General features: G+C 29.9%; 1 protein-coding gene across 2 annotated transcripts in view; it reads right to left on the bottom strand.

Moving 5' to 3' along the window:
• Positions 1 to 14,780, bottom strand: part of LOC118202808 (GON-4-like protein) — a 177,436-nt gene that overhangs the window by 107,669 nt on the left and 54,987 nt on the right. For both annotated transcript variants that reach the window (XM_085811076.1, XM_085811077.1), the window contains exons 6-8: positions 11,126 to 11,263; positions 3,811 to 3,907; positions 2,430 to 2,529 (exon numbers count right to left, since the gene is read on the bottom strand). In XM_085811076.1, coding sequence (XP_085667202.1) covers positions 2,430 to 2,529; positions 3,811 to 3,907; positions 11,126 to 11,263 — 335 coding nt within the window. The remainder of the gene's footprint in view (positions 1 to 2,429; positions 2,530 to 3,810; positions 3,908 to 11,125; positions 11,264 to 14,780) is intronic.

The raw sequence follows: 14,780 nt of genomic DNA, 5'->3' as shown, positions 1-14,780 counted from the left end.
TTATCAGATCACATATGCATATGTCACTAAAGCATACATTATATAAAGTGTCTCAAAATATAAATTTTATCAAAAAGTTTAATAAACAATTAATATTACTAACATAATCATGTTAAATAATGTGTAAATGGGTGAAAGAAAACAGGTGAAATGTTTTGCCAAGTGTACGATATAAATCTGTTTTCTTTAGGTAGATGGGCTTGAAGGCACCTTTTGTGAAGACATCGTTCTTGCACACTGCACACAAAAAAAGGGGGGACAGTGCTATATCTCCCGTTCCACTGGGCCGATTGATGAAATTCAACTTGCGCTTTTCATGTCTCAAAAGCGCAACTTAGGATATGTATTATATTTATATATATAGCATTGTTCTAATATAGGCATTTTGACAAAAAATTTGACTTTTTCTGAAATGACATGCCTATCCCCCCCCCCCATATTTCGATTCTACGACTCGTATGCCAAACTGCCAAGTTTTGTAAAAATTGCACAAGTAGTTTTTAAAAAATCAGCTTTCAAAATTTTAGCTCCTTCATGTTAATTGAATCTGGTATATAGTTATTAATATCTCTTTTTTATTAAACTTATTTGATTATTCCTTTCACATTTTGAAATTTAGGTTCATTCCATATAAAATTCACCCATCTTTTATGATTTCTTTTTAAAATTTGAAATTTTTTCAAAATTTTTCAAAATTTTGATTTATTATCCATAATCTTAAACTAGATGTATTTCTAAGCATACCTTTCGTAATTTTTTAAGATATATGTGAATTTGCATAATGGGGTATTTTGAAATTGGGCATATTTGTTATAAATGATAATAATGCCAAATGTGGTTTTTGCACTTTGTTAAAAATATCTGAAGGTATGAAGGAAGACCTTTTTTCCACTCATGTACAATGAAAAAAAAAGGAAATGAAACTAAATTCCTATAAATTAAGATAATATAATATATATTAGCATTTAATTAGACATTCTAAATTTTATGTTCTTTGGCTAATTTGAATTTTTAATTTTCTCACAATTTTATGCTAAGAAAATCGCAAATAGTGAAACTTTACTTAGTAAATTACCATTAAATTTGATAAAAATAAAATTAATATTTAATGTACATAGTATTTCTGTAGGCAAGCAGAGTAATGTACCATATATTAAAATAAAATAAAATTAAGTACAAATATTAAGTGATTAAACATTGCTCGAAACTTCATATAAAAATCTACAAATGCCTGCTGCAAATTAAGGCAACTCAGATCAAATGAAACTCAATAAGAAAAATTAATAAAATCCATAAAAATGTAACAAAAAAGTACAATTCAGAAGTTGCAATTTGCCTAATTTAAGTTTCATTAATTCAATAAATTTTATTAACTGCCGGGAAACATTTTTAAAAGCTAAAAAATAAAAACCAGTAGATTTGGTGATTTACTAGGAGATAGGGATATATGATGAAAAACCAGAAGTTTGATTTTAAAATCGGGAGAGTGGGCAGCAAAGGAATACTAATGCAATTGTTTGAAGTAATTTCCTCCTCAATTGAAGAACTGGTCTAAAAGAGAGAAGAAAAGAGACTAAGCCACTGTTTCCCCAGTTTCATATGATCACTTGGCAAACACTTTTTAGCAGCGTAGTTAGAGGACTTGAAGAAAAGACCTATAACATACTTTCTTCATATTATACTTTACAAAAACTTATCAATAAAATTTCTAAATAGTTTCCTTTAATAGTTCTTCCCCCCCCCTTCTTAAGGAATTATAAGATGATGTTTGATACCATTTCTTGTTGAATGTTGCAAATGATAAGTATAGGTTTTAGAGGTAAGTGGATTTAAAACTTCTTTTCTACACTTACGCAGAAAGGTTATGTTTACTGGATACTATTTAGATGTAAATACAGAGTTGCTAAATCTCCTGATTTAGGCGGCAGTCTCCTGATTTCCGACCTTTCTCCCAACTTTCTCTTATTCTTAAGATTCTTAATTTTTATGCAGCTTGGCTTAATGCTCCATTATTTGCACCCCCCTCCAAAGTGATTTGGGGCATCTGAGGGCACTTGCTTTTTCTCTACACTACATATAAAAGAAAACCAAAGCTGTTTCATCAGTGAGAAACTATAACTTGCATCTGCTTTGAGAGTGAGAAAGAATTTTTATGAATCTCCTGACTTCTTAAAAAACGCTCCTGATTTTTCAGTGTTGTAGGTCAGAAAGTATGTAAACATATTAACAGATAGAAAGATTCTGCGTTCAAAGTGTTAATAATAGCACTTTTTTTTTCAAGGAATCATACTAAATAACAATCATTTAATATCCTTGATGACACATTTAGATTTATCTGATTTATAACAAGAACCTCGTTCAAAAAAATTTTCCAAATTGCAATCATGCTTTTTAAAACATTTTGCATCATTAAAAAAATATTTTATTACCATTCGCATCTGTTGTTCTAACTGAAGCCTTTCATTAAGATTCATCCACTGGGACCTCACATTTTCAATACAAATATTATTGATACAAGAAGTTTCGGCTCTGCAACGACACAGAATTATTACACATTTATCTCCAGAAAATAATCTTAAAAATAATCAAAGGATTTATAATCAATACAATTTTATGTATGTATTTTTTTTCCAAGATTTATGCAACTGGTATCAAAAATTGCTAAGATGATGGGAATTTTATTAATATTGGTTTCATTGCTTATTACAGCTAGGTCCTTTTTTAAATTTATTCTAAATTACACATTTACAATTATTACACATTTATCTCCAGAAAATAATCTTAAAAATAATCAAAGGATTTATAATCAATACAATTTTATGTATGTATTTTTTTCCAAGATTTATGCAACTGGTATCAAAAATTGCTAAGATGATGGGAATTTTATTAATATTGGTTTCATTGCTTATTACAGCTAGGTCCTTTTTTAAATTTATTCTAAATTATTATAAAATTAGAATGTTAATAGCTGAATAGTTACTGGGCATAGAATACTGCTAACTATTTTACTCACAAACAGGTAAAAACATATTTCAAATATATAATACAATATATGGTTTATTAAGATTAGTTGGTATTAGTTGTTTTATGTATCTTTATGCATGCCAAAAACATATTCTTAATTTTTTTCTCTCTCTTAAAAAAAATTAAAAAAGACATGAAGTTTGAACAGTCAAATACTCAAACAATAGTACATTTGTTTAGTAAAACTATGTATACTTTACAGATATAAAAGACAAGATATATATTTCAATAAGCAAGTTTTTTTAACCAAACCATTTTGCGATGCATCTCACCCAGACTTCATCTTTGAACTTCCAACAATATCTATATTAAAATGAGGTTCCAAGACATAATATCTTATTCTCATTTCTTTCATATGAAAGTTGTTGTTACATGTGGCTTTATTTGAAAGATCAATCCAAACATATAAAACAGCTCAAATATCACACAAGAACAATGATATATAATAAAAAAGAATAAACATTTAGAGTAAAAATCAGAATAAATGAACATGGGAACAAAAGTAAAAATTTAAACAACAAGGATAGGAACATAAGAGATGTAGTCTTTACAAGGAGTTCATGAAAGCAAAGCTCTGGCATTCCAGTATAGTTTACTTATAGTTAAGTACTTAGTTCACATAAAAGTAATAAGGATGAATTTAGAATAGTTAAAGTGAATATCCAAAGCTATTTAAATGTAAGAAATATCAAAGCATATATTGAAAAAGTTACTTCTAGAAAATAACCTTTGAGTAAAATTAAGAAAATCAATTAGTTTTCCATATAATTAAGAAAGAAAAATTACTGCTGATAAGTAGAAGTTTCATCCTCCTCTTCACAATCATCAAGATCTAGTGGTGATGCTTCCCAAATTTCTGCCATCAAATCACTTAGTTCATCTCCTATAAAAAACACCAAACAAAATGTGTAATTTTTTTTAGTCTATTACCCCCCTAAATCTATAGAATAATTACTAGTAAATAAAATAACTATTAATAATGAATAATAGTTTTATTACTCAATATTAGGAATTTTACTGAAGGGTTAGACCTATTTTTTAATACTAACCCCATAAGAAAAAAATTATTTAAAAAAAAATACATCATATATTCTCAGAGCTTTCAAACATTAATAGTCCATTTCCTATTTAAATTGATAGTGAGATATTTGCTGTAGATCAGTAGTAAATAAGAAAAAATATGCATACATTTTATGAGATATAGTAAAATTTAGTTTTGTTTTCAAGTATAATTATGTAACCTAAAATAGGAGAAATAAGCCAAACCTAAAAATATACATTTTGGTAAACAAACCAAAATTAATCCCGTCTTATTTCACCCTATATTCTGATCTGTACTGTTTTCACATCAGAAAAGATGTTTTCACTTTCTGTAATTCGTGTACAAAGAAATAGCTGAGGCAGATTTTGTAATGATGTTAAGAAAGAGAAAATATTAGCTATATTAGATATCCTTGCAATTTACTGCAAATGTAACATAAATGAATAACACAATTTTGCTGTTGAGTGACCTTTAATAAATATGTACATGTAAAATTTTGCATATTTGTGCACAGACAGAATTTCCCCACTGTAATATATTGCTTTTAGAATATGAAAGGAGGGGAAACTAATCTGTTATTTAACTACATAAGATTGTGCCATAATTCTTTAAATAAATAATTAAGACAATTAACAAATGCTTATGGATAAATGGACTATTGAAAATTTTCATTTAATTGGTATACCATAAAATTCAGAAATTTTCTTCATTCAATTTTGAATGATATTTATATTATTAAAAAAAGTAGTTTGTTACTTATCTAATTCTTTAATGTTTGAAGAACACACACAGTAGAAATATTATTTTTTCAAGTCTTCAACACAGGATAATTTTTTTCATGCTTTTCAGACACGATCAATGAAAATAACTATGAAATTGAGGGTACAGTTAAATTCGACTGGATTTTAACATAAAATTATTTTACACTCTTTACACTTTTTATAAACTTATCACTTATCTAACCTAGTTTTGCAGTAATTTCTCTCCCCCCCCTTGAGTGATCAGAAATGATGATAAATTTTGGGACAAAGTAGTAATGTAAGCAGTCATTACAGTTATAGAAAAAATGAACTTAACAAACCGTTTGGATGATAGATCATCAATTTCCTTTGCACCTCCACAGAATGTAAAAGTTCTGATATTTTCTCAATATATCGTAACCAAAAGTTATAAACTTTACAACTTTAAAGGGTATAAAGCTGGTACTTGACAACTTGTTTGCAAAATAATATACACACACAGTGTAGAAGTTAGCAGACACGAGTTAGAAACTTTCCAGCTGAGGACTGTTCCACATAGTTTTTGCATACTTTACAATGACAAATTTCCTACTTGATGTGCATTTCCTACCAAGACTTTTCAAGAATCAGAGCTGGCAATATTATACTGTGGTTATTTTAGTATGTTCTGCCTCATTTCCACCATAATATGATTTAACATATAATTTTAATAACAGACAGAGTATTATTACATTGGCAATCATATGCATGTCAAGGCTGAATATTTGCCTATAAAATGATTTAAAGAGTTTAAAAAGCTATATCAACACATGCTATGTATTGATTATAAATCCTTTGATCACAATCCCTTATTAAACTACATATCCTAGAGAAGAAATTGTAACAACACTTTCAAAAATTTAATGGGAATATAAAATTTACAATGCTTTAAAATGCTTTTAATTTTATAACCTTTTTTTTTTTACTTGCAAACTGCAGAATAATGTTACGGATTTCATTTCCATAACATTGCACATGCAGACCGCATTCAACACCGTATCTTCAGAGAGTTCATGTGCTTAAGTTAACAATACAGTCATTCTCAAATTTGATTTTAAATTAACAGCACTTGCATTGATTACACAGAGACATCCATTCTAGATATTGATTGTCAGATTTTGCAGTACTTCTCTTCTGCCTGACATGGCCCTTCTCCCAACTCATGCTCCAATTTAATCACTCTTGAGACTGTTGATTCAGTGCAATATGAAGTAATATAATCTCATATCTTGCTTTACATCAACTATAATTTTATGAGAATAAAATAATATGTCAACAATGCAAAACGTTCATTTTTCTAGGTGACACAGTTCCGGTATATATAGAATACAAGGGGTATCTTTTTTACTACTGAGAATGAGGGATATGTTTATCGGAAAAAAATATTTCTACATTATTTTTAATTTGTTCAATCAAATGGTCAAAAAGGACAAAAAACATATAGCCAATTCCTTAACAGTTATTATTTAATTTATTTATTATTCTTTGCAGCTGACGATGGTAGTTCGGTAAAACCACCGAAACTAGTCCTGCGAAAATTTTAAATATAACGCTGATTTTTGCTGTTTGACTTCTGAATTAGTAACGAATAATTAATTTACAGATTGTCTTTGCGTTTTAAAAATTTTTTGAAAAAATTTAATGTTTATTTTTAAGACTATATTAAAGCATTAGAGTGACTCATTCCTGATTTATATGTTAAAAATTTTCTTTTGCAATCGTTTTTTTTTTTTTTTTTTCTTTTGTTTAGGAAGTGGCTATGAAAAGTCCGCATACATAAAAATCTCATTACTAACAGGTTATTCATATTCCAAGCATCAACCAGTGTATCAAGTCTACAAATCCATGTGGGTAAATACCTTGAATTCCTATATTGAGGCAGTGAGTTAAATTACTTTAAGTTATTTTTGTAACTTATTTTACAAGTTCACGTAGCTGTTTTTTATTAGCCAACATTGTTTCTATAAAGCTTAAAGAAATGTGTGCTTTGGTTTTGTGTTTTAAATATGAAAACATAAATTTTAGAATTTGAATTTATGTTATTAGATCTCTTAATGTCTGAAATATTAATGAGTTCTGCTGAAAATAACACACTGTTTTCTATAAAGCTTTAAAAAAATGCGTTACTTTAGATTTGTGTTTCAATTTGAAAGTAACACAATTCCTATTAATTTCAAAAATAAAATAAAATAAAATAAAAAAAAAAAAAAAAAAGAGCATCCTGATTGAGTTTTTTTTTTTTTTTTTTCTTTCTAACACTCGTAAATTTATGCGATCTGAGCTTTGTTTAAGAGTGGTGGTGGTACTTTAAGTAAGTGTGGTTTTAAGAGTGTTGGTGGTAAAGGTAGTACTTTATAGTGGTGGTACTAAAGGTTTTCAATTTTTATTTAGATGATACGTGTTAGTCAAAAGGTTGAGAACCGCTGACATACATGAATGTGATTCACCTTTGATACACAGAAACATTTGTGTCTGTTCTTTCGGCACATGCAGAAAGAAGTACAAAGGAACACTTCAAATTCTAATTTGAAGGATTATATAAATAGATAGATAATATTTTTGCATGTGAAAGGTGAAGCCATTTAACAAATTGCTTGAAACAGTACATGATTGGAAGAATGAAAGACAGACGTTGACAGATTTCTAAAGAATAAAAACAGCCAAAATCTCTGGTAATAGCTTAAATATACTGATGATATATGTGAACAACATGGTCAAGGTCTACCCAGATATACCATTGACAGATTGCATAAAAGAGGGCTGTATGCATTGAAACCCATGATTTGTGTCCAATTAATTCAGGCTACAAAATGCATCTGATTCAGGCAGTGCAGAGATATCACAGCAATAAAGTTGCATTTTTTATAATTATGAGTCTTGTTATTGTTTGGAGAGTGATTTCAAACGTTTTACAATCTACAGGAAAGTAAATCCATGCAATAAGCCTGAAAACATCTTTAAAAAGCACTGGTACAAAGGTGGCGGAATCATGATATGGGCAGGCATTAATCTGAATGGCACCAATGACTTGATGGGATTCTTGATCATCACATCAAGCTGTTTAGGGCTGCAACCAGTAATAACTTCTTCTTTATAGGTGATAATGGCTTGTTCTCACTGTGCTGCACTAGTGACATTGAAGGAATACAGCAGAGGGAGTCACATGCATTTTCTCCTGATAAAACACGTATAGGATTCCCCAAGACACCGACTTCCATCACAGCAGATCCCACCTACCCCTCTCTAAAAGCTTCACGGCACTAATCATCATGAATACATTTTGGTAGAGCAGGATTTTCTGGACAATTTAACAAACAACAGCGAAATTACTGTAAAGCTCGCATTTAGTCAGGAGTAACCACATCCCTTATTTATTTTTTTTAAGGGTTTCTAAAAAGTTGTAATATCAACTTTTCCCCAGCCCATTTTATATCATATTTCCTATGTTCATATATAAATTAATTTTTTTACAGAAATATGTTATTCTGTTTTGAAGACATGTCAAGTATGACAAAATAAAATTCTTGTGCAAGTTGCATGTTCTTGGTTACAAAATCTTTCCAATTACACAAGTTTTTGTATTTGTTCTCTTAATTTTTACAACCATTGTATCTATATAAAATCAGCTAGAAATAAGAAGGGAAGTATAAACTAATAAACTGAGCTTTAAATAAATAAGCACGTTTTACTAGCTACAAATACATAAACAAGATTTGAAATTAAAGAATGCAGCATCATATATCAGGTCATGAACCTTAATATGAAAATATATAGTATTTTTTGTACTCATTAATAAAACTATGGTTCAAAACTCTGCATTAATCAGGGTTCGTACACATTTCTGCACATGGAAATTAAGTACTTTTAAGGACTTTTAAGAACCATGAATAAAAAAAAATTAAGAACCTATGTGCAAATGGGAACTGAATAAATTCCATTAAAAATATTATCTATATCTGAACTTCACTTTTGTAACACCATCCTAAAATTAAAATAGATCCATAAGTAGGATGCATTATTATTAAAGATAACTTAATTAACAAAATTATTAATAAGTTTGAGAATAAAATAAACTTTATGAAATTTATCAAGTATCATTAAATATTTTACACTTTAGTTGGACATATTTGAAAGAAATAACTGATTATTTATGTTTTACTAACAGTTAGCTTTACGTTTTTTTTTTTTTTTTTTTTTTTTTTTTTTGTGCGTGCATGCGTGTGTCTCATTTTGTCACATACTTACTTGCTCAGTCTGGAGGTTTAGTAAACAGCAGGTAGATTTTATGTCAAGCGGCATATGTTAAAATGAGAAATAAAATCATAATCAGCATGATTCATAACAAAAGACTGGCTGTTGTCATTGCTGCTACTTACCTAGAGAGAGACTTGCTCATCAGAACATACCTGAAAGGCCTTATGCAGGCATGATTGGCAAGTTTTGAAAGTTATTTGGGCTCTGTCTAACACATTTTGTGTCGTAGCTTCATGTAAAGTTCCAGGAGTTTAAACCCACTTATACTTTAAGGTTCCAATTAGCCAAAGTACCAGAGGTGATAAGTTGTTTTGTATTATTTTAAGTCTCATTAGATGTGAAGAATAAGTTTCACATGAATTTTTACATTTTTCTGTTTTACTTTGTGACTATGCTAAGGATTAATGAAAGGCAATAACTGCTTTAATATGCAGAGATTATTTTTAAAGGTACGCAGTTAGTTATAAGTAATAAAATACGGTCGATAACCTTAGTCATTATGGATTTACATGGCCACTATTAAATTTTATTTATGTTTTAACAACATTTGTTAAAAAAGCTCTATTAAAATCACAATCTAATAAAATTTCACAGTTTAAAATACATGTAATTTATAACATTGCTTCTTAAACGATATTGCACATTAAAAGCTATAAAACATAAATGTTTGATAGCAACTATACTCAACAAAATATTTATGCATCTTTCTAATTTGAAGCCTTCCCAGACATTTTGGCTAATTTATATTGAATTTCCTTCTCTTTAATCATCTTTTATAATAATTAGAACTTTGTCTCAATATGCAAAATTATGTTCTCACTAGTTTGTGCATGCTTTGTCTCCCAACTTATCAAATTCTGCACAATGTACCTACGAGGGTTTACTCGATCTGGTAAAAGTTAAATAGTCCAAAACCCCCCAACAGATGTGAAACAAGTTATCGCTATGTCTGAAAGTAACTACAAAGTCAGACAAAGGTTTAAATAAGACTCTTACTTAAAAAGGACTTGGAATATAAAGGCCCGTTCTTATGCTAACAAAATCAATTACAGCTTGTGGTGATGCAATTAAAAAGACACTTTAATTAATTACATAGCTATTTTGCTTTTGCTAAGAACTGTATCGTAAATTGTGCTTTTATAGCATTATACTTTGTTTATTCTTCAGATTCAAAATATTGCATAATAAGTGGCCAAAATGGAACTTTATAATATAACAGCAAAAAATAAAAATGTTTTACTTTAAAGTTATTTTTCAAATGGAACTTTATAATATGACAGCAAAAAATAAAAATGTTTTACTTTAAAGTTATTTTTCAAATATAATTTCAATACATTACCCTTATTTTAATGAAATATATCAATGTTACAATGTTTTAAAAAAATCATTGAAAAATTCCCAGATCTCAGGATTAAAAATTTTCTATAGAAACAGATATTAAAATCGCCAAGATGTTGATAACTAACCAAATTTAGAACCATTTAATAAAAGAATTCACATCCCCAAAAGTGAAAAGTTGCTTAAGAGGTGTTTATTAGAAAAAATGAAATAATTTCAAAATGCTTATGTTTCACTTATTGCCCAGAAACTCTAGTATCCCACCATTTATATTAATTAGAAATAGGAACAAATTATAACTCATGAATGCATTTGAAAGATAACTCTATTTGTCAGTGAATTGCCAAAAATTTCCTCTAAAATGCTAATCCACATTAAAAATGGCAGTCGTAGAAACAGACAGAAATTTCAAGTGATTAAAATTAAGGACCTTCTACCAATTTTGGCCGAAATTAAGCACTTCTAAGGACTCTTATGGACCACCATATGAACCCTATTAGTATGAGTATTTTTGCTACAAAATATTTCAGAACAAATATTATTATCTGTATCCTTTTTATAGTTCTTCCTATTTTGGCTTTGAGAGGTGTATATCTCACCTTAGCTTATATGTATCGCTCTCCCAGCATTGCTTATATCTTACATTAAGCTAGTCTAAAATAAAACTGATATAGATATGATTCATTACTTGGAATTTTGACATTTTTTCTGTCATAGCGAAGATCTAATTCATCTAGATCCTCATCATCATCAAGGAAATTATACTCTGGATCATCCTCTGGATCATCTGCTTCTTCATTAGATGGCTGAACTGCTACTTCAGAATCTATGGAAAATAAAAGAAGTATAATGAAAATTCGAAAAACTGTATCAACACAGATTCTGGATACAAAACTACATGATAACAATTTAATGACCAAAACAGTGACTGATTTAATGACTGGAAATAACATTATTAAGGATACCTTTAAAAATTAATAAAAAATCTGGCCATTCCCAGAAAGTTAAAAAGTTAAATCACAGATATATACACGTAAAATTTTTCTTCAATTTATATACTGAAAGTAATCATAATGCAGAAGCCACACTAACAAACAAACAAAATAAAGAATCATCTATTTCGTATTTCTAATTTTTTATGAACTCGTAAATTGACAATTAAGTAGTGAGATTGATTTTATTATGGTCAAGATAAAAGAACAACTGGCAATCATTCAACCTTCATCAATAAACAAGCAACATTCCAATGCCACCCAACAAGAATCTTGGGAAACATTGCATCATTTTATTAAATTGGTGAAAAAATGTTACAATGTAAGTAACATGGAGCAAACAATGAACATAAGTTTTCTTTTAAACTTAGGAGAAATGCTACTAAAACAGTTCAATATATGAGACAAGTACAGGCAGAAAATTATTTACCCTATACAGAGATATTCAGGCAGTATGCATAAATCCCAAACAGTGCGAAAAAACAACTGAAAATGAAGTTAAGCCTGTATCACCAAGTTCTGTTTGTAAAGAGAACTCTCAGCAAATGTTGAAGAATGTTTGTTCACTTCCACGCCTGTCGAATTAATTTCTACCTTATCGTTGCCCTGCGTTGGCCACACGCTTTTGAGATTTGTCGTTCTTAGAATTCGGTCGAATGAAAGCACAAATTCATTTGCGGTTTTGCAGCTGAAGATGGTGGTTCGGTAAAACCATCGAAACTAGTCTTGTGAAAATTTTGTAAATATAACGCTGATTTTTGTTGTTTGACTTCTGAATTAGTATTTATTCGGCGTGTTATTGTGTCTTAATTACAACAATTAGCTGATACTTCCGATGAAGTTATCAGAGGTTTAAAAGCTCTTGGTGATGAAGCAACTTCTAGGGATCCATGGTTAATATTTATGTTGCTTCAAAAGGTAGATTCAGAAACTCGAAAGTTATGGGCACAGAAAACAGCGGAAGATGATTTTCCTACATTGGAATCATTTTTTGAATTTTTAAATTTAAGGTGTTCATCTCTCAAAATTATCATAAATAAAGAAGCGGAAGCTAAAGTTGTTGGTAAAAGTAGTAATGTTACTTCTAAAACATTACAGAATTCTAAATTTAGTATTACTAAATGTTCGAAACGTAACGGACTTCATGTGTTATATAAATGCGTTAAATTTAAGAATTTGGATGTTTCTGCTTGAAAGAACTTTGTACGAAAACGAGGATTGTGTTTTTTATGTTTAAATTCACATCTAATCAAAAACTGTAATTCACAGTTAAAGTGTAATTTGTGTAATTCAAAAACGCATAATAGTTTGTTGCATGAAGATATTAAAGCTAACAACGTACAGCTTTTAAAAGCTCCAAATGAAAACGAAAGCACTCCAGAAAGAATTTCGAATGAATCATGCGAGGGTCAAGTTCAGGTAGTTGTCAGTAATATGATTCAAAATTGCAACTCGGCGATTTTGCCTACAGTTCTCGCACTCGCATTTTCATCCAGTGGCGAAACTATCGAAATTAAATTATTATTGGATTCAGGAAGTGAAAGTTCGTTTATTTCTGAACGAGCTGTTTGAAGATTAGGATTAAAAAGAACGAATCAAAGGTTACTTTTGCGTGGAATTGGCGAAGTGCCAGCTTTCAAAACTCGTGGTTTTGTTGATTTTAAAATTCAGTCAAAGTTAAATAATGAAGTAATTGATGTTAGCGCATACATTTTGGATAGGTTAACTTTGCCATTGCCGGAACAAGTGATTAATGTAAAGCATATAGAATACATTAAATCTATTCTGTTAGCGGATCCGAATTTTGCTCAACCCAAAGAAATTGATTTGATTTTAGGAGCTGATTATTTTTTCTCCGTTTTAAGATGTAGCCAAATATATGGTTCGAAAAATGAGCCTGTAGCTCAAAATACAATTTTCGGTTGGGTGATTGCTGGGAAGGTGGGAAATAATATGGAAGGCCCAAAAACAGCAAATTCGCACTTCATAAAGTTAGAAGATGATATAAATATTGATTATGAACTTAAGCGTTTCTGTGAAATGGAGGATATTGTTGATGTTGGGAAAAAGGAATTTCTGACACCTGAGGAACAATTTTGTGAATCACATTTTCAAAACACTCATGCTGTTAAATCAGATGGACGATTTGTTGTAAAACTTCCATTTTATAAATCGCATTAAATTGGGTGATTCAAAACCGGCAGCAATTTCTAGGTTGCGTTCCATGGAACGAAAATTCAAAGATAATCCGGAATTTGAAAAACAGTATAAAGATTTCATACATGAATATGAACAGTTAGGACATATGACTGTGATTGATGATTTATCTAACAGATCGGATACAGAAAAGTTTTATCTTCCTCATCATGCGGTAATTAAACCTTTTAGCACAAGAACAAAATTAAGAGTAGTTTTTGATGCATCCTGTAAATCTGAAAATGGTATATCATTGAATTCTCTTTTAGGGGTAGGTCCGAAATTACAAAGAGATATTTTTGAGATTTTGATTAATTTTCGATTTCCTAAAATTGTTTTCACAGCCGATGTGGAGATGATGTATCGTCAGGTGATGGTAGCCCCTGAAGATCAGAATTATCAGTTGATACTTTGGCGATACAATTCCAGTGATAAAATGTGCATGTACAAGTTGAAAACAGTTACTTATGGTCTTTCCTCTGCTTCATTTTTAGCAACTCGATGTCTGAAGCAGGTAGCCTTAGAGTCTAAAGAGGAATCAGATGTATCTCGTATATTGCAAGAGGATATGTATATGGACGACTTATTGTCGGGTGCAAATACAGTTGATGATGCAGTATCTGTCTGCAAGAAAATATCTTCAATTTTACATGCACATGGTTTTGACTTGAGGAAGTGGAATTCAAATTCTGTAGAATTCTTAACTGAATTTAAGGAACATTGTTCATTGAATTCTGATTTTGAGATATCTCCTAATTCGAGTTTGAAAGTCTTAGGACTTTTTTTGAATTCACCTACTGATACCTTCAGTTTTAAAGCTACACTGCACATCAACGTACCTATAACAAAGAGAGGCATATTGGCAGAATCTGCTCGCATTTTCGATCCTTTAGGTCTCTTATCTCCTTGCACTATATTGATTAAAATATTTTATCAAAAACTATGGTTAGTTAAAGGCGACTGGGATTCAGTTGTTCCCCAGCATATCTCAGATGATTGGTTTAAATTTCAAGAGACATTCAGTCAAATCAATAATTGTGAAATTCCGAGATGTGTCATACTTACAATGGACAGTGTTATCCAACTACATGGATTTTCTGATGCATCTTCGCAGGCCTATGCAGCAGCCATTTACTGTCGCCAAAAGTGCAATGG

This window comes from Stegodyphus dumicola, chromosome 2 (genome assembly GCF_044657685.1).
Source record: "Stegodyphus dumicola isolate Sdum_Otavi_A_Nest chromosome 2, ASM4465768v1".
NCBI lineage: Eukaryota > Metazoa > Arthropoda > Arachnida > Araneae > Eresidae > Stegodyphus > Stegodyphus dumicola.
Note: the sequence above shows the minus strand (reverse complement) of the source record. Positions and strands in the feature narration are given on the sequence as shown.